This window comes from Pipistrellus hanaki (genome assembly GCF_964339955.1).
Source record: "Pipistrellus hanaki genome assembly, chromosome: X".
Classification (NCBI taxonomy): Eukaryota; Metazoa; Chordata; class Mammalia; order Chiroptera; family Vespertilionidae; genus Pipistrellus; species Pipistrellus hanaki.
Window position 1 is genome coordinate 24,703,913 of NC_140524.1, and position 21,851 is coordinate 24,725,763.

Here is a 21,851-nt window from a genome sequence, read left to right on the forward strand (position 1 = left end):
ACTCTTACCACCCAACCGAACGATCAATTCTGATGTCTACATTGAACAACTAACGAAATTAAACAATGCAGTTGAAGAAAAGCGGCCCGAATTGACAAATCAAAAAGGTGTTGTATTCCATCATGACAATGCAAGGCCACACACATCTTTGGTCACTCGGCAAAAATTAATGGAGCTTGGTTGGGATGTTTTGCCACATCCACCATATAGTCCTGACCTTGCACCATCTGATTACTTTTTGTTTCGATCTTTACAAAACTCCTTGAATGGTAAAAATTTCAATAATGATGATGATGTCAAATCGTACCTGATTCAGTTTTTTGCTAATAAAAACCAGAAGTTTTTTGAACGTGGGATTATGATGCTGCCTGAAAGATGGCAAAAGGTCATTGATCAAAATGGGCAATACATTACAGAATAAAGTTATTTAGTTCCATGAAAAAATTGTCTTTGATTTTCTTTAAAAAATCCGCAATTACTTAGCTGCCGACCCAATATTTCACTTAGCATAATGCTCTCCAGTTCCATCCATGCTGTTGCAAATGGTAGGAGTTCCTTCCTTTTTAGAGCAGCATAGTATTCCATTGTGTAGATGTACCACTGTTTTCTAACACGTTCATCTGCTGATGGGCACTTAGGCTGTTTCAAAATCTTAGCTATTGTAAATTGTGCTGCTATTGAATACAAGGATGCATATATCCTTTCTGATTGGTGTTTCTAGTTTCTTGGAATATATTCCTCAAAGTGGGATCACTGGGTCAAATGGCAGTTCCATTTTTAGTCTTTTTGAGGAAACTCCATACTGTTCTCCACAGTGACTGCACCAGTCTGCATACCCACCAGCAGTGTATGAGGGTTACTTTTTCTCCGCATCCTCTCCAGCACTAGTGGTTTGTTGATTTGTTGTTGATAGCCATTTTGAAAAGTTTGAGATGGTACTGCATTGTTGTTTTGATTTGCATCTCTGGGATGATTAGTGACTTTGAGCATGTTTTCTTATGTTTTCTGGCTAGAATTATGTCCTCTTTTGAAAAGTATCTATTTAGATCCGTTGCCCATTTTTTGATTGGGTTATCTTCCTTTTGTTAAGTTGTATGAGTTCTCTGTAAATGTTGGAGGTTAAAACCCTTTATCTGAGATAGAATTGACAAATATGTTCTCCCATTCAGTGGGCTTTCTTGTTGTTTTGTTGATAGTTTCTTTTGCTGTGAAGAAGCTTTTCAATTTTATGTAGTTTCATTTGTTTATTTTCTCTTTAGTTTCTATTGCCCTAGGACAGTGGTTCTCAACCTGTGTGTCACGAACCAACAGGTTGAGAACCACTATCAGGGTCACCTAAGACCATCGGAAAACACAGATATTTACATTATGATTCATTAATAGTAGCAAAATTACAGTTATAAAGTATCAACAACAAAAAAAATTATGGTTGGGGTTCACCACAACATGAGGAACTGTATAAAAGGGTCTTGGCATTAAAAATGTTGAGAACCACTGTCCTAGGAGCTGTATCATTGAATATATTGTTTCAGCATATGTCTGATATTTTGCTTCCTGTGGATTCCTCTAATATTTTTATGGTTTCCTGTCTTACTTTAAGTCCTTTATCCATTTTGAGTTTATTTTCGTATATGGACTAAGTTGGTGGTCTAGTTTCATTTTTTTTTTTGTATGTATCTGTCCAATTTTCCCAGCACCATGTATTGAAGAGACTGTCTTGACTTTGTTGTATGCTTTTGCCTCCTTTGTCAAATATTAATTGAGCATAGTGGCTTGGGTCAATTTATGGGTTCTCTATTCTATTTCATTGGTCTATATGTCTGTTCATATACAGACAGTTTTGAGAATAGTGGCTTTGTAATACAGCTTGATATCTGGTATTGAAAGGAGGAAAGAATCTTAACCTTAGAAGAGGATAGCTATTCAGGAGTAATGGAAGAAGCCTGGAGCCATGCCCTCAGGGATTTCAGGCCACAGCCTTTCAGATTGCAATCCAAAGAGGAGATGAAAGTAAAGAGGACTGATAAATGCTCTAGAGAAAGATAAAGTGATGACAACTGGGGTAGGTCTGTTTTAGATGGTTGAAAACTAGCTCTCATTCAAGGAAATCCCATTTACCCATCTCATATACTCCAAATTACCACCCATGTAACCTAAAAGCAGACAGGGGTTATTCTTTTAAGTCACTTGCTGGATGTTTTAGTGGCCAGAGTCCTTGGTAGTATCTTAATGTTTGGGTCTTCAACCAGTGTTTTCCTAAGACTCCCAGAGAGTCTGCAGCTCCGGGGTTATCTCCTACTCTTCATGGGGCACTTCTGGAAAACTCAAGGATCTTCTCTCTCATCTTGTCATTATTAAGGCATCTTGTCCATACTTACACTACACAGCCTGGAACAATGCTTCTTTTTCCTCAAACCTTTCTATATAATAGTTATGTCTACAAAGTTAAACTCCTAGGATCCAAGCCTGCTACAAGTTGTGCTTGGCCCCTCCCTTCATTCATATACATTTTGCCACTGTGAATGGATCTGCTGTTTGCACGGTAAAAACATTTTGATTTGATTTTGTTCACCCCCACTCTTGGTGCCATACCTTCTGTATGTGATTTTTCTCTGAGAACAATTTTTCTTCTTCATTCCCTTCAGATCAGCGCTTGCAGGATTTGCCAGTAGGTCATTGACTTCCTTATTTGCATCTTTGAAGGACCACCCCCCTCCAGAACAGCAGTTAACAATAATAAGACTGCCACTGCCAGCTGCCAGCTTTCCCTGATGTCCTATTGTGCCCTGCATTGAGCTTAAACAGGATCACTTGTCATGCAGATGATAAAGGACCCTTGCGCCCAAGGCACAGACATGGGAATTTAGCAGTGGGGATGAAAGTTCTTTAATTCAAAAGAATCTGAATGCCTGAACTTAGTGACTTTGGGGAGTGCTAGATGACCACCTACTCTGAACCTAGTAGCAGGCAAGATCAAAAGACCAGACCCATTTTTTTTTTTTTTTCAGAATGCTTCCAGTTATTTTTCCCGCCACCTCCAGTTCTATTGAGGGGCTAGGAGAAGGAAGACTCAGTGGCCAGTGACCAGGGTATGGAAGTGAGGAAACTGAGACTTGCTCACATTTGGAACATATACCAGAGTGTGCCCTTTGCATTAGACTGCATTGACCTTCTGAAAGAGATAGTTTTGAATTCTTCTGAGTTACAAGTCTTTTATCCACTTATTCAATATTATTCCTTAGTTTCTGAGCTTGGTGCTGAAGGAGCAGGAGAGCTGGTATAGTGCCAGGTACGATTAAAGAATTATTTCCCAGGAAGTCATAATGGATGCTGCCCATTATGAGTGGAGATTATAGAACTCACACTGTAATCTCCACTCAGAATGTAGCCACATTCTTTCAGGGAAGTGCAGAATCCCACCATTTTGTATCAGTGGACTTCTCACACCTCTTTTGTGATAGAAGGTATGTCCACTTTCTCAAGAGTCACCCACCCCAGCACAAGTATCAAAGCTCATCTTGCTGTCTCTCACTTCAAAGAACTGCTTTTGGGACCTCCTGCACATTGAATCCTACCTGCTGGGGCTCTTGCTACCTGCCTGATTAGCTCTTGTATGTGCCCACACACATCTGTATCTGTATAACCAGGAATCCATGATTATCTCTTGTTCCAATCACATCCATGCACACTTAAAGCTGAGTGGTACAGGGCAGAATATCTTTTGTGAGGCCCGCCTTACATATAAAGACAGCTACTTGCAGGAACCTAGTTCTGAGGTACTTAAAAGAGTCATAAACATCTGGTAAGCTCTTTAGCATTCTCTGAGACAATATTCTATGCCCTTGGATGGCTCTGTTATACTCACTGAAAGCTAATATGTGCATTTTTCTTTTTCTCTGCACTTTTCATAAAAGGTTATGCTGACGTAGATCTTACTAACAAAAGAAATCTTTTCGATTAAGTCAGGATAAATAATTCCACACATCATCAAATGCTTTGAATTGGTTTCCATGGAAATCGGAAGATGAAATAAAGCATTAATTTCAAGGCAAAGCAGCTGAATTGAAGATAATAGTAAAAAAAATAGTTTGATAAAGGAAATAGAATAAAGTAATCAAGAAGACTCCACTCAATTATTCCTTTTTGTTTACTTTCAAGTGATTAATTTGTCTGCATTTATTAACTTGATGAGATTAAGCAGGCCATACTAGTGATTTATTTTGTAATTGTTTCCAAGGTTTGACATAAGCTGTGGAGTTATTGAAGGTGGAGATTTAAATTCAATTACTCATGAAGCAGGTGATGCTTCTCCTGAAAGAAAAACTGAATTCATGGCCTTCCTGTGTTAACATTATGAATGAAAATTATTAATGCATCTGATAGTATCTCCCAAAGACTTTTAGAAGTCAATTGGCATCCTTATACTTCACTAACAGTCAGCAGCTTCAGAACTGAACTTATAATACAGAGGATCCAGACTGAAAATAACAGATTTTATGTTTAAGACCAGTATTGCTAGAGTCACCCTTGGAGCCCAGGCTGTGGTTCCATCATTAATGGAATCCACTAGCTCAAGCTTTGAATGCCAAAATGATAGCTTTCTTTGAACTTGAACAATGATTCCCATTCTCTTTACCTTTGGATGACATCATTCAATAAGATCATGCTTTATTTTGAGAAGAAAGAGATTAAGAAAAAGGAGAGGTGAGAGAGAGAGACCTTGAGAGTCTTTAATTGAAATGACTAATTGCTTTCTGTCTCTGTGTTCATTGTTGTATATACTTTTTATTCTTTCTGTGGGTATAGTAAGGATAGATGGGGTTCTCCAAACACTAATCCAGATGCCAACTCTCCATCATCCAAAAAGGCGCGGAACACATCTAAGAGTGGGAAGTAAGTGGAAAATGCCATTGTACAACTAACATAGCTATCACAAAGCTGTGTGCTGTCCTCATTTTGTCATTCATTCATATTCATTCAAAAGAGATTTGCGGAATGACTACTGTGTGCCTCTCACTGAGCTAGTCATTGGGAAATTTAAATGAGTGAGGCAAGAGTAAGGAATATTGGATGTGGGAAGAACTCTTTAGTTCTTAGAGAAGGAGAGAGAGAGGAAAGTTAAGAGATGGCTTTGGAAAGATAGCTTTGAGGGCTGACTACAAAGGGCAAGGACTTATATCAATGCAAAATTTGGACTATGAGTTTAAAAAATTAAGGAAAAAAGCAGCACTTATAAATCACTTTATAATTTGCAAAACCTATGAAAATTTGTATTTGATCAATACATGAAGATATAGGATTGATTTAGAAGAATCTCTAAAGCCATTCCATAAATGTCCTGGTTTAAATACAATGTGCATGTACATTGTAACCATATTTCTGATTTACATTATATATATTATTTTTTTCTTGTAACTAGCATGTACCATGTCCTACCTGAAACTGTCTTTTTGGTATCACCAAAACTTGTATTCATTGAATATTTGCAATGTTGTATTTACTGCTTTGGGCTAATTCCAGAAAACAACATTGGCTGATCGCTCTCACTCTTTGGATTCAACAGAGCATGGCAATCTGAAATGGTGTCATCCCTGCAGATGAAATATCTCCAATTCGGCACTTCCCTTTCAAAGTGGCCACAGCCCTTTGGTGAATGACTCTGGTTGTCTGTAAGCTGTCTCTCTCTAGGGTGTGGGAAATTGTGACAGGCAGAAATACAGCTCAGAACAAGCACCCAGGACACATCTAGGAGAAGGTGAAAGATGCCTTCATAATGCTAAAAGCCCTAATCTAGCAATAAGATATGTCACTACAAGAGCATGGCTTTGTTACGAAAGGTGAACCTGTAATGGTCATAATTTTTATGTATTCAGCTTTGGACCATAAATGCTGCACTTTTAATGTGATTTTATATTCAATTCCCAAAGTGAAAGATATATTGGTTGCCTCCCCGCCCCTTCTTTTTCTCTTCCTGAATACCACTTCAGGTTTGCATATAAAGTTGAATGTGGGCTATCCTGGAGAATATAAAAAGCAGTGGTGAAGACAAAAGACTAAATCTTAGAGATCATTTAGAAGTCACTTCAGTAATTTATCACTGAGCACCACAATCAAAATGCTGTCTGAATTACGAAGGCATTCCTTCCTTTGGATTGATGTACACATTCCCAAGCAGATGAATGTTGGCGCATTAGCCCCAATGCATCATCAGCTTGCACTCTCAGTTAATAGAGACAGCATTGGAGAATCAGATTTAACAACCCCATGCTTGCAGAAATGACAGGCCCTGTCCAGGTACCTTGTACACAGACGTGACACTGACAAGGCAGGATGCAACCTCCCATTTATTAGACCCTGATGTATAATTATGACGGCTGTTGAATTTTGAACGGGGCATTGTTTTGTTTCTTTTGGCTTTGTAGGAATCTAGCCTCATACTTTTTGAGTGCAGAATCTCAGCGTGAGCCACAAAAGAAACAGTTGGTAACATTTGAGTTAAAATGACATAGAGAATGCATACCTAATACCATATCCAGGTTGTTAACAGTGGGAGGCCAGCATAAATGCATTCTTAAGTAGATAAACACAATCTTCTATTGCACTTGCTGCATTTGGACACATCCCAAGCTTATGCCAGAGTGAGGGCCTCCCTCTTCACACATTGAGAGCTAGGTGTCCCTTATTTGCCATGTACATAACTCAGATTGTTAGTTCTTTTTAATTCTTCATTATTTTTGTTGACTATTGATGTCAAATAAAAAGTTTTCCCATATCCAATATACTCTTCATGGGTATGTATGCAAGCTATCTTTTTTTTTTTTTTCTTACTTATCTCCCATCGGTTTTCAGGGAGATAAAAAAAATTCTGTCTTTGCACATTTTCTCCTTCCAAGGATATTTTTGTCAACAGGAGCAGTACTGATCTTCCACGAACATGGGGAAACTATTGGGGGAGGGGCATTTTCACACTTTCTAGAACATTATCTGTAAATTGATTCACAGGCATCACTTTTATAATTCAAAGTGGTTATTTCCTATGTATTTTCTGTTTGTTTGTTTGTTTGTTTGGGAGTGCGAGGTGGTGATGGATGGAAACAGGTAGATTTCCATACCCCGGGACATATTCCAGTGGTGAAGTTTCACACTAGTCAGCATTGAGGTTGCTGCACAGCTGGATTTTCTCGTGTTATTTGACTTAATAACAGTGGGATATGGAGCGGACTTTAAGAGTTCCTCTATTATTCTGAGACCAGATAAAGCTGGGAGATAGAGTGTTCTGTTTTTCTCTGAAAAGAAATAGGGTCTCCTGTTTTTTTCAAAGAAAAAAAATTCAAAAGTCAAGGTGCCTCAAATATACATCATGGCTAAAAATAATATTTAATATGTGGTGAGGGAGTGCTGTGGGTCAACCTCTTGATACATTTTGTCTCATAAATCCTAACCCACCAAAAGCTCGTGAAATAAGCACCATTATTATTTCTATTATACTATGAGGAAATTGAAGTTTATAGAGGATATTGTGAGCCTACATGGGGTCTCCAAATGAAAAATTTTGGGAAAACCCTATTTTAACATTAATATTTATAATAATAATAATAACTACAGAATATTGAGCTTTTTTGTGCCTTTGTGCTAGACCCTGGGACAAAATAGAGAAAAACAAGATGCAATAAGTGTTTTTAAGGAGTTCACAGTCTTATTAGAGGAGAGACGGAGGGTTGTGATGAGGTGAAGCAATCATATGGTGCTATGTTAGAGGCAATGCAAGGGTTGAGGCGGGGAAGACATCATGTGGGAAAGTCAATGAACTATTCTGAGAAATGGCCCCTAAACCCTCTAATTATCTCCACTTACCAGGTAGCAAGTCTAGGTCAGAAGTGGAAAATGCAAATTAGTCACTAAGTTGGGCAGAATCCTTGGATGTTGATAAGAATAAGTTGGAGTTGTGGATTAGGTCAAAGTTAAAACTGAATGGCCAATTATGCCTTGTTTTTTCTGACTTCAATCTATTTGGGGCAACTGACAGGCAGTGTAGCATGCTGAGTAGCTTAAGAAGCCTACAGCTTGAAAGTTGTGGCAGTTCTGCTTGCTTTTTCATTGCCTGCACCTTAAACTGGAGAGCCAACCCTCTGTTTGGGGGAGGAAGGGATGGAATGGCATCTGTCTGAGAGGCAGAGCCACCTAACCTGGAAATGACTTTGAGGGAGATATACCCAATTGCTTCTCTGCCAACAGTGAACCAAATTGACAGAACAGAAAAACAAAATAACAAAAAACCCACAAATACCTACCAGTGCAGAACCATACCTCTGAGAACAGGAAGCATAGGTTTTGCCAAGGTTGACCCATGACCAACCAGGCCAGGTCACTGCATTTAACCTCACATTTGGTAATGTGATTCTCTTCTGCCCAACATTTATCAGGCTACAGACAATCCACTCACTGACCAATTGCATCGTTCCCAGCAAGCACTTAAACGGTGAAGGCTGAGCATATGAGGTGGCCACAAGAGCCATTACAAATTTGCATTTTGTATCAAAATGTACTTTACATGAGACCAACTCTCTTGCTGAAAGATAAGGATATGAAGACTTAAGAAGGGTTGGACACTTCCCACAGTCACATATCTAGTTAGTCACAGAGGTCAGCCTAGAATTCCAATCTTCTCATAATTGTCCTATGCTTTTTCTACAATGTATGCCACCATTCTTCTCCCAGATAGCAAGATACTTCAACTAACCGTGCCAAAGGAGGCTGGGAGCCTTGTCTCAGGATGTCTGGTTGAGTGCACTGCCCTCCATATACCCTGATATCTGTATGGGTTGGTTCTATTAGCCACTGTGTAAATGGAGACTTTGGGGGAGAAATTCGAATCATTATACTTTTAAAAAATGTATCAGTAATAATGAAAAAAGGAAATAGTATGCAATTTTTAGATGCTTTACTTTTCTCTAAAAGACCATCATTTTAATTGTGTTTGGACAGTCACTTTTTCTCAACATGTTTGTTGAGTGATCTCAAGCTTTTAACACACCACTTCATTCAGGAAACAATAAAGAGAACTTGTAGATCACTACAGCTAGTCTCCCTCAAATCAGCCAACCAAAGGTTGAGGTCGGTTGTGTGTGTGTGTGTGTGTGTGTGTGTGTGTGTGTGTGTGTGTGTAAATTGATTCACAGGCATCAATTTAAACATTAGATTGCAGACAGTTGCTGCGGTTGATGTAAATCAATCACTCCTCTCAGCCTGAAATGTTTTTCACATAGAATCAGGCTATGGAATGACAAAGACCTCGTTCAGTTTTCAAATACTAGTGAATGCCATGCATATTACAGGTCTAGACAGACCACCCAAGCAAAGCGCCTTGTAAATGATACCATAAATGTTGAACTAAATACCATAAATGCTGGCTAAATGAATCAGGCTAGAGAGAGAGAAAGATGCTAAAATGGAGAAAAAGCAATACAAAAGGGAAATATGAGATAGCCAAGTCAAATCTTGTTCACTTCACCGATCTACCCAGAGCCTACACTGGTAGCAGAAGCCACAGGAAAACTGACTCTAACTTGGCTTTGCTAAAATTGTCTCATAACAAACGAACCTCTTTATCTATTCAGCAGTCTCTAGATGAAAGTAGTCAGGAGCATATACCTTTATAAATAAACTAAACACATTTTTGGTTTTGGTTGGTGGGAGCCAAAATAAAAACTTTCCTGCTTTAGTAAAGAAGAGGTGAGGTCTTTTTTCTTTAGTGTGAATTCAGAGTGGTACAGTTTTATGTTCAGATTTAGCTGTTTATATATACATCAAGAGAATCAAGTCCTGCATACTATGATCTCATGATTATGCTATTTCCTCTCATTGAGAGCTTTATATTACTTCTAAGACTGAAGGCTGTGACTACCACTGAAATACCTAGCTTTGCCTCTGTGTATGAAACGGTGTGTGTGTGTGTGTGTGTGTGTGTGTGTGTGTACACGCGCGCTTTCACTTCACAATGTATGTTGTATGAACATAGCAATCAATGGCTAAGTATTGAACTTTTCAAATAACTATTGTAATTTTATGTGATGATGATGTCAGTAGTACCTTATTTTACCTATTAGATTAAGTCTAATATCACAAAGGCTTGTGACATACCAAAGCATTAAACTGATACCTGTTTATCTCCATGCCTTTCTATTTTTTTAACTCTCCCCTTTGTTCCCTTCTGCAATTGCTTCCTTATAGAAAAAGACAAATGAAAAAATTATAAACTGATGTCATAATGTATTCCTAGCCAAGCCGGCATGGCTCAGTGGTTGAGTGCCCACCTATAAACCAGGAAGTCATGGTTCAATTCCCGGTTGAGGCACATGCTCAGAGTGCAGGTTCGATCTTCAGTATGGGGCATACAGGAGGTAGTCTATCAATGATCCTCCCTCTTCATCAATCTCTCTCTCTCTCTCTCTCTCTCTCTCTCTCTCTCTCTCTCTCTCTCTCTCTTTCATTTCCCCTCTTCCTGAATCACTGAAAAGTAAACTGTGGCTTCTAATGGATGAAGGGCTAAAAGAGGTTTAAAAACTACCTTGTCTCCTTGAGCCATTGAAAATACCCTTACCATGTTCTTTTTTTGAGTAGACCAGTAGTTTTCTGTCTATATTCTGTACAGTTCCTTGGTTCTGAGGCAGGATCTTTAAACCTGCTGAAAGTGGGAGTGATGGGGAGCCTAAAGTAGCAAATAGATGGGGCTCCAGGCATCCACTCCACCTCTTCCTGAGTGAGTCCATTTTCATGTTCTTTTCTAGTAGGGTATGACTATATAAAGGCCTGTTGCTTCAGATGAGTTTGATAATGACAGGTATAGATTCAGCCTGAGAATACCCAGTGAGCAGAATATGGGATAACAGCTTTTATTTGCCATGCCTTAGCTCTCCCCAATTACAGCAGTTCTGGCTATTGGGAAATCATGCAGTCCCATTACTTAATTCTGCAAGGTCTTAAAAACAAAACAAAATAAATAAGCAAAGAAAATAAGGAAGAAGAAGAAACAAAAACAAACTAAATTTCCCTTCATATGGCCAAATTACTCTGAACAAATGAAAGAAACCAGACTGACAAGTAATTGTTCCCTGAGATTACAGTCTAAATCTATGCTGGACCTGAAATATGTGGAGGGGAAAAGTTTTGCTCTAAAGATTAAATGAATATACACTGTTTCCATTTTATTTCCTCAAACTGGCCTCTGTTCTAGGCAATAATGAAACCTTTAGGGGAAGAAAAGACTATTAGCTAGGAGAGAGGATTATTTTAGTTGCTAAAGTTATCCTCTCCCAGAAAATATCCAGTCAGGTGTTTAGGCCAAAGTCTCCATTGTTAACTTGAATGCCATTACAAGACACACATTTTTTTTTTCTAATTTTTAGTCGTTGTAGGTATCCTATATAATAAAGAGATAATATGCAAATGGTTATCACACCCTCATGCCATCATGCTGTAATGACTTAGACACTCAACACTCACTCAGAAGAGAGGAATGGGGACCAGCTAGGCACAAATGAGCTTGCAAGAGATGAATGGAGACCAGCTAGGCTGCCACCTAGGAGAGGGACAAGGTTTGCCTCCCCCGAGGTCCCAGGCACCAGAGGCTGTGCCACAGGGAACTGTAGGTGGCTTGTGTCCAGCCAGAGAGAGGGAATCCCAGGTTCTGGGTGCCTGTGACTGGCCAGAGGAGGGATCTTTGGTCCCAGGTATGGGATGAGACAGAGGTGGTTAGGGGTGATCAGGCCAGCAGGGGAGCAGTTAGGGGTGATCAGGCAGATAGGGGAGCAATTATGGGGCGATCAGACAGGCAGTCAGGTGAGCAGTTAGGAGCCAGTGGCCCTGAATTGCGAGAGGCAATCGGACATCCCCTGAGGGGTCCAGATTGGAGAGGGTGCAGGCTGGGCTAAGGGACCCCCCTCCCCCTCATGCACGAATTTCATGCACTGGGCCTCTAGTTTTATATAATCCTATACACACCTTTGTTAGAAATTTAAACTCTCCATTGTTTCATGTTCACTGACTATCTCAACCTTATTAATAACTACATAGTGTTATCAGCCCCCATGCTCCTCTTGGTTATGCTGTCTCCTCCTTGTCTCCCAAATGCCTTTTTTCCCTCATACCTTGCACATATCTTGAATGATATATTTCAACTAAACCTGTTTAAATTCTAGTTTATTGGAGCCCTCGCTTGTTTGACTTAGTGGATAGTGTGTTGGCCTCTAGACTGAAGAAGGGTCTTGGGTTTGATTCCAGGTTGTGGGCTAGATACTTGGTGGAGGGGGGTGCAGGAGGCAACTGATCCATGATTCTCTCTCATCATTGATATTTCTATCTATCTCCCTTCCTCTCTATAGTCAATAAAATGTATTTAAAAATAAATCTTAGTTTATTGGTAAGAGTTTTTTAAGTTAGATATATATGGGTTTGTATTCCAGATCTAGCACCTTAGATAAGTTACTTAACTTCTTTGAGCCTCAGTTTCTTCATCTGTAAAATGGGGATATTCAGTGGACCTCTCTCTATTAGAGATTTTTTGAGGATTTAGTGAGATAACATGCAAATTTTCTGGTTCATATTGGTGCTCATTAAATGGAATTACTGGCCTGGGTGGCATGACTCAGTGGTTGAGCACTGACCTATGAACCAGGAAGTCACGGTTCAATTCCTGGTCAGAGCACATGCCAGGGTTGTGTGCTGGATCCCCAGTGTGAGGCGTGCAAAGCCAATCAATGATTCCATCTCATCATTGATGTTTCTCTCCCTCTACCTTCCTCTCTGAAATAAATAAAAAAGTATTTTTAATGGAACTATTATTACTACTCATATTGCAAAACACAATATTCCTCTTTAATGTCTCTCCTAATACAGCCTGAGAGCATCTCTCCCTTCTCTTGAACAATATCCATTTAGAATTTAATCAGGCAGTAAAGTGTGTACATTAATTCAATAAGCAAATTTTGTACATCTAGTATGTGATGAGCACAGTATTAGAGGCTGAGGTGGGGTGGGAATATGTTGGTAGAAATGAGAGGAGGGGAGGAAATGGAGATAGCAGGGTTAAAAGAGGCACAAATTCAGTCTTCTCAGTTTCTAGTAGTAATATACACAGATAAATTGAATCCAAGAAACAAAGTGGTGTATTCTGCAAGGAAAGTGCAACTGAAGATGCTGCTGGAAGACTGGGTGCTGGATAATACAAGACAGAGTTCTGGAAATAATAGCTCTCTCATTCTTATTGTTAACTTTCCCATTTGCTGATCTCTCCAGCTAACATATGGCTATGGCTCCATAAGGAAGAGTTGGTATAATTCTTTCTTTTTTTTTTAATCTCCCACAGAGTGTACCAGAGTACATCATGGCCTTTCAGTATATTCACTGATATAAGACACTTTTGTAAATAGTTTTTAGTAAACAGAATATAATGCCTTCAATACACCCTGGGAAAAACCACCTATTCTCTTGTTTCATCTTATTGCAAGGGCAGAAATTGAATGCACTGTAACTCAATATGTGACAATGTTAAGATGACTTTGGCCTATTTTTAAATAAATAGATGAATAAATGAGTGAATCCTTCTCTTTGAGCCTTAAATATTCTTGAGCTTATTTTAAACAAAGAGCATTGGGTTGGAGTTTTTGGTTTTGAACCAAGTGGAGGACTCAACAGGTGTCGGGAGCACTTGTAGAATGCCCTTACCCTGCAGACCTTTATATTTCAACCCATCATTTGCCCTTGCCTAGTAACTGGGAAATAGTGCTTGATAGTGCTTTTGGTGGAAATTAGAATCATCTTGCCTTAGCAGGCTGCTAAGGGATCTGTTGGAAGTCAGATCCTTCACCCCATCTCAGTACATAATCTCCCTCATCCTGTTTGTGTTCCTCCCTCTCCTCCACTCTTGTCCTTAACTTCATTAACTGAGTCACTTGTTCAATAGTATATCATGCTTTAAGGCATATTCCAATGATTTGGAATGTTTCATAATTGAGACTGAGCTAAACACAAGAAGAACGAGGGACAAGCCCTGAGTATGGAAAGACTGGGATTCTAGCGCCAGACCTTATCCTTAATAATTCAACCATCTTGATTCTCTGAATCACTGTTTTCTCTGCTGTTAAATGTAGGTATTGGCTTTGCTGACTAAAGTAGAAATAAGTAGCTAGACAGCTTCCCCCACCGCACCCCCCCACTCCCTATTCACACAAATAATAGAGCTAGAAGCATAAGATCCTTCCCAGGTAATTTACTACTGCTGCATTTTCAGAGAAGTGCACTGGGAAGAATAGTTTTGAAAAGGGTGGGATATAATTCACATCTCTGAAACTACTGTTTATCATGGTCTATTAATAACACATTTAGAAGAAATGGCATAATTCTATAGTCTTCTACTCAGAACAGGACAGTTTAGCCAAAGTAATTTTTGAATAGGGCCATAAGCAAAGCCCTTTCAAGGAAACCTAGAAAACGTTTGCAGAAAGCATAAAAGTGGAGTTTCTCCCTGATACATGTAAAAATGGTCACTGCCAAATTTGGAAGTGGTTGAGCATTGACCTATGAACCAGGAGGTCATGGTTAAATTCCCAGTCAGGCCATATGCCCTGGTTGCAGGCTCAATGTGTGTAGGAGGCGGCCTGTTAATGATTCTTTCTCATCATGTTTCTCTCTCTCCCTCTCCTTTCCTCTCTGAAATCAATAAAAATATCTTAAATAAATAAAAATGGTCACTTCCCTATTTTCAAACTTTATTACCATTCCTAAGAGCTAACACTTCAAGATAAATAATCCTCATCCCAGAGAGAAGGCAGGGACTCTTAAAGGGGAAAAAAATCAGCAACACATGCTATAATATTAACTATTCTGCATTCTTTGAGAATCAATGTCAATAACACTGTTGCAACATTTTTCAAAATAAAGGATGGAGTTTTTTAATTGTCTAGTTAAAAAAAAAAAGTGCCAAGGCTGAATCCCTAGAGGGGGAAACAGAGTTTAAATCATTAACACCACAAATCTCTGTTAATTGTGAAGTGATTGCAAGTGCCTTAATCAGGATGGCATGTCTGAATGGCCCATTTAATTTTATCACACTGATTAAGTTTCTGTAAGCTAATATATGTTACATTTCCAATTCAGATAAATGAGAATTTCCTGCCCTTACTAGATATTACCAAAATGCCCTGATGTGTGAAGACTAGCCTTGATATTTTCATTGCTACTGACTTCCTATTATATAAACTTTGTATTAAATAAAATCAATGTAAGCTCAAATTAAATTCAGGAAACTTTAAGGACTAAATATGGTTTCCCCATACTTTCAGTATATTTTCACCTCGAGGTATGGAACGTATTAGTTAAAACTCATTAATTACCTTTAGTGATAAATTTTGCAAGGCTCTCTCCCCTCATATACCAATTTCTAGAACAGTCTGTACTGTTGGAAAGTACTGTAAATGTGGATGATGAATAGGCACTCTCTATTATATATGTATTATAGTTGTGCCTCTTTCAGCTGTTGATAAGAGCTCTGTTATGTAAATACAATTGCTTTGTAAATGTAAATGCTATTGGGTCATTGATCACCCAGGAGTTGGAGGAAAGAGAACAATAAGGGGAGGTGTGAGTGAAACTAGGGACAGGAATGAAGAAAATTGCTAAGTGGTAAAGGGATTGAATTGATGAAGCTACAGAACTTTTTGGAGGGGGCTAGGATGGAAAGAACAGCTGGGAAATTACGGGGAGAGAGGAGTGCTGGAGCTGCCCCTCTGTGACTGGTGTCTGAAGAGTCTCACAAGGGCCTTGCTTTCTTGAGGTCCTGAAGACTGATCACTGAGAGAAATGGGCATAGTTGGTATATATTTGAAGCAGGAGGGACTGAAAAGAAAAGTGCTACTTAATTAAGTGGGACCAGGACATTATGGGTGAATTTCTTTTTCCCATCTCTCAACTACTCACGGAGTTTGTGAAATTCTTATCAGAAAGCAGCCCCTGAGAGGTTACAGTCACTTGCCTTCCTCATCCTGGATGATGAGGGTGCTGACTAGAACTGATGCTGCTAGTTCCAAAACCCCAGCAGCATCCTCAGTACCTTGAGTGGTATCAGGAGGTAGGTGAGGTGATAGGCAAGCTCAGCACAGTGAACACAGAAACCATCTAGATGAGAATTCCCTTGAATTTTCTCACAATGCTAAATCCTTTTTATGGATTTTGGGTTTCAAAACCTGCTGTAAGTCAAATGTGTGACTAACAGAACAATAAAGCCTTCTAAATCAATTTGTAAGACATCTTGAAGATAAACAAAAAGAAAGGCTTTATAATTTCCTCCCACTATGGTTTTTTATACTCTGCCTACTTCCAAAGGCTTTCTTACTCATTCCTAGAAGTATTTAAGAACTGCTTTTTAAAGTTGAGTTTATATATGTTATATAAATGAGAAGAATGACTGTATAAGGACACGAATAGATTGGTGGTCTCTCATTTTAGCCAATAAACTCTGGGGAAATTGTTAAGTGAGAGAAGTATTTTGGGCACTTGCCTGGGTTCTTCTCCCATCATTAGGAAGGGCTCTGCAGTCTGGATAAAGGGACTGATGCATAGATTAAGATGGAGTCCAAAGATGAAAGATAATTTTGAAAGGCATTTGGGGTCAGAGGAGCTTCAGCTAAAGGAACTGAAGACTACCCTTTGTCCAAGGGCCTTGTGCTATTTATTAACACAATTTGTCCTAAGGCAAGATGGAGTCATACACTTCAAAGGGTAAGGTTTACAGAAGCATTGTCAGAGTGGGGAATAGCCTACAGCTGTTCAGGTGTAACATGTAGATTTAAGATGCCCTGAGCTGTCTAGCAGCAGACAATAATATATACAAATCTTTAGGTTTGGGGAAATGTCCTGAAACCATTTTCTAACAGGTAATTACATTTGTGGCTCAGCCCTTGTTGAACCCCCCAAGCCTCACCAACATTTTGGTGAAACTCTTGCAATTATATGACATGCTGGAATTGGTGTCCAGCAGGCACTGACTCTGTTCTTCCCTTGGGTGTCCTCTCAGTTCCTTTCCCTGACATCTGCAACATCCAAACAGCCTTTCTTTTCAAGTAAAAGTTTCCTATTTCATATTCAATACTGATACTTGTAGGATATTTTTATTGGAGAGAGAGAGAGAGAGAGAGAGAGAGAGAGAGAGAGAGAGAGAGAGAGAGAGAGAGAGGAATCGATGTGAGGGAGAAATATCAATCTGCCTCCAGTATGCCCCCGACCAGGAAAGAAGCAAACCTGCAACCCTTTGGTGTAAGGGAGGACGCTTCAACCAACTGAGCCACTTGGCCAGGGTCAAGGATATATTGTTTTTTTACTGTCTAAGAAATTTTGTGCTTACCCTATATAATAAAGAGATAATATGCAAATTGCCCCTCATGCCCTCACACAAGATAGCTGCCCCCCATGTGGTCAAAGACGGCCACCACAAGATGGCCAGCAGGAGAGGGAGGGTAGTTGTGGGCAATCAGGCTAACAGAGGAGGGATGTTAGGGGCAACCAAGCCAGCAGGGGAGGGCAGTTGGGGGCAATCGGGCTGGTAGGGGAGCAGTTAGGCATCGATCAAGCTGGCAAGGGAGTGGTTAGTGAGTGATCAGGCTGGTAAGCAGGCAAGCGGTTGGGAGCCAGCAGTCCCAGATTGTGAGAGGAATGTCCAACTGCTGATTTAGGCTTGATCCCACAGTGATCGGGCCTAAACTGACAGTCAGACATCCCCTGAGGGGTCCCAGATTGGAGAGGGTGTAGGCTGGGCTGAAGAATATCCCCCTTCCCTAGTGCACAAATTTTGAACTAATAATTAGTAGACACCTAAGATGTCAGTCATACTAGTGCTTAAATGATCCCCTTTAATGGTTTTGCTATTGGTGGAAGTGGAGTTCTTGCAGTGCCTCAAAGAAATGAATTTTATGAGGACCCCCATGGGAGGATGCAGTTTTGTGGAAAGCTTTATTAATGATGTAAAATTAAGGGGGTTCCCCTCTAAGGTCCTATCTCTCTCTGTCCTGCCAGCAACTGGTTAGTTTATCTACTGTTCCAAGATGCAGTCCATTGCATGTGAGCTCTACATGGCCATAGGCCATGCAGCTGCTTAAAACAACATGGCTGTGAAGAGAGAACGTGCAAACATACCATTGGTGAGTGCTATTCACAGAGCAAGAGAGAGCAAGAGCACAAGAGCAAACAAAAGAGGGGACTCTTTTGTAATTTTTTTTATTACTGATTTCAGAGAGGAAAGGAGAGGGAGAGATAGAAACATCAATGATGAGAGAGAATCATTCATCAGCTGCCTCCTTTACGCCCCCTACTGGGGATCGAGCATGTGCCCTTGATTGGAATTGAACCCAGGACCCTTTATTCCAGTGTTTTTCAACCTTTTTTGGGCAAAGGCATACTTGTTTCATGAAAAAAATCACGAGGCACACCACCATTAGAAAATGTTAAAAAATTTAACTCTGTGCCTATATTGACTATATATAAAGTAATTCTCTTGAATAGGAATCAAATAAACACAAAGAAAGTATTTTATAATTACTTTATTATGAAATATTAAGTAAACAAAATAGTGAAAAATTATAAAATTCTTGTCTTGTCTGCACCTACGGCACACCAGGCAACATCTCGCGGCACACTAGTGTGCCGCGGAACAGCGGTTGAAAAACGCTGCTTTATTCCATAGGCTGACGCTCTATCCACTGAGCCAAACTGGCTAGGGCTTTGGAAATTTTAACCAGGAGCTTCTTCAAACTAACCAACCACCTTTCCAATATTTCACATGCTTCTGATGGGGCCCTACCCCTAGCCAATCCACTATTCTTCAGGCTATACTGACAGGCAAGCATCCACCCTGCACCTTTCAGACTTCTATTGAGTGCGTGCCTATCTCTCCCCACCCCACCCCCACCCCGGTCTCCTCACAGTCCAGGTTGGGGCACATATGGTAGGCAGCCAACTAAAGTCTCTCTCTCTCTCTCTCTCTCTCTCTCTCTCTCTCTCTCTCTCTCTCTCTCTCTCTCTCTCTCCCTTCCTTCCCCTCTCTCTCAAATCAATTTAAAAAAAACCGGCATATTCTCAGATGAGTATTTAAAAATAAGAATCCAGGCAATAGAACTGAGTAAACAAGTCTTTCAAAACCAAATTTAAGCAAGGCAGTGAAGCATAGCCATTAAGAGCATGAGTTCTATTTCCACCCTTTTGGGAAGTTTGAATCCCAGCTCGGTCTCTTACTGCCTGTGTGACTTTGGTAAAGTTGCTTTACTTTTCGGCACCTCAGTTTTCTCATCCATAAAAAGAGGATGACAATAATCTTACCTGCCTCATGAATGGTGGTAATAATGAAATGAATTACTGCATGTTAATTACTTAGAATCATGTCTGACTTATAGCTTAAGGTCAGTGAGCACTCGCTATAATTGTTTGAGTGTGGGAGCATGCTGGACTTCCCTGAGGATTTTAAGACTGCTTGATCCATGAGTCAGATCTACTCACATGTTTTGGGTAGGATGTGTTCCTCAGTACCTGAAAAAGACAACCTGGGATCAGGTAGAGATCATCACTCTAAGCCATTTTCAAAACCAAGGGCAGTGTCACTTGTACCTTTACCGCCCTAACCACATAATGTGCATGTGTACTTTCTATGGGTCTAAATGGATGTAGGCCAAGTAAAAACTCCCCATAACCTTGCTAAAACTGACTCTGAGTGGATAGCTCTCTCAGTAAGGCCATGAAGGTCACCCATACTCCTCAGCTAAATTGATGGAATTCATCATTCTGAAACCATATGTTGAACAAGTGGATAGATCCAGAAACTTAGGCTTCTGATACCATTTAACACTGAAAATTATACCTGGAAAGACACAAAGAGATGCTTGGATGTAAAATTATAGAGAGAGCAAATTTAAAATGTAAGAAAATAGAGAACAGTCTAATTTCTCCTTTGTAAACCTTCAACTTCTCATTCTAATATAAACCTGCTTCTTTTGTGACTGCCTAAGAATTCCACCGTGGGGGTGGAATTTTTTAACTCATGTTCCGGATTCCCTTTCATATCTTTAACCTGGTGGTATGGAAATAAAGAATGCCAGCCTCGAACCTAAGACCAAGTTAAAAGATGTGTTTGGCCACAGCTTTGTATTGGCACCTGAGTCTGGGCTGGGGCAGTGGACATATCCTTGTGAATGGCGAACAGCCCACTGGCACAACCTTTACAGGCCTGGAGTCTTGGGAGGGGTTCTCAGAGCTAACGAATGTTTTCTTAAAAGATCCCAAAATGTGTGTGGGGTAACACATGTTTTATCATAGTTATTCTGGCTCTGCGAGTGCAATGAAAATGTTAGCCTTGGCATATCAATCGTGTTTTACAGATGACTGTAATTTCCTGAATGTCAAAACTCCAAATTTTTCTGCTAAGCAAACTTTTCAGTGGCAAAACAGATTGCCTCCATAATGTATCACTGTGGGCAGGAAAAATGAAATCTTTATGCAGTGTATTATGAATCAATGAGGCATTGAGATTCTTGGAAGGGTGAGTGGACTCCGGAAAATGAAAAACTGCCGCTATTCCATCTCTACAACCGCCGCCCAGGGAGTGGAGGCTTTGGAGGTAGTCAGCATGTGGGCTACAGAAATATCGGATTCAAGTTGAAACCAGTTCCTGCCTTTCCCTCATGTTGATGGGATAAATGTCACTGTAAATACAGTGGTAGGGCATTTAACAAACCTCCTAACATGACTCCCTTTGCTTCTAAGATAATGGCTCTTAGTTATTGATAAAGAAAACATGAGAGGACTGCACATTTTATTAAGAGAAAAGTAATATGGATAACAGATAATTGTGGGATACTTACCAGATGTCCTGCATCATGATAAGCACCCTACGTGGGTTATTTCATTTTATAAATCACGACAGTGCGAAATGGGCGCTCACAGATAAAACCAATACTTTTGAGGGTTAAATAATTTGCATAAGGTTACATAAGCTAGGGCTTGCTTCCAGAATTGTGTGACTTCAGAGGCAGATCTTAACTAAAAAGCATTTATCAATGGCTGGCCTTTTCTCATGACTGTGGGCCAGCTAGTCCATGAGAGAGAGGAGAAGAGACATAAAAGGGACATGGCCTTGCCCTCTTTCCAAGAGGCCCATAGCCTCGGACGGAAGAGAAGACTTAGACATGAATACCTTACATTACAAAGTCAAATGAACAAGGTCCCCTAAGAGAAGTCAGGATAACCCTTCCTGGAGGTTCAAAGGAAGGTATGTTTGCCTCAGCTGTGGACACCAGGAAGGGAGCCTTGAGAAGACAGTCCTATTTGAACAGACAGGTAGAGAGGAGCAGACAGTGTTGTGACTGGGGGACAAGCATAAGCAAAAGCAGGAAGCAGCAAAATGAAGATAGGGAGGAAGAGTTTGGTTTGGTTAGAATGTGGGAGTCCATGTGCAGAGGATCAGAGATAGGATGGAAGATAAGACTGGACCAGTAACTTAGTGATAAATCATCAATATTATTCATCTAAAATCAGCCTGGTAATATTCTCTGCAAAGCCTTGTTCTTCTTCATTTACACCATTGCTTTTACATTTATTTTTTAAATATATTTTATTGATGTTTTATAGAGAAGAAGGGAGAAGGACAGAGAGTTAGAAACATCAATGAGAGAGAAACATCGATCAGCTGCCTCTTGCACACCTACTGGGGATGTGCCCGCAACCAAGGTACATGCCCTTGACCAGAATCGAACCTGGGACCCTTCAGTCCGCAGGCCGACGCTCTATCCACTGAGCCAAACCGGTTAGGGCTACAT

At 40.0% G+C, this 21,851-nt stretch overlaps 1 protein-coding gene across 3 annotated transcripts in view; it reads left to right on the top strand.

Moving 5' to 3' along the window:
* The window catches only part of HS6ST2 (heparan sulfate 6-O-sulfotransferase 2), a 313,630-nt gene that overhangs the window by 270,613 nt on the left and 21,166 nt on the right, over window positions 1–21,851 (top strand). Inside the window, exon 4 of one of the 3 annotated variants that reach the window (XM_084870249.1) lies at window positions 4,807–4,893. The exons of the other annotated variants lie outside the window; for them this stretch is intronic. Within the exon in view, the coding sequence (XP_084726375.1) occupies window positions 4,807–4,893 (87 nt within the window). The remainder of the gene's footprint in view (window positions 1–4,806; window positions 4,894–21,851) is intronic. 3 annotated transcript variants of the gene reach the window in all.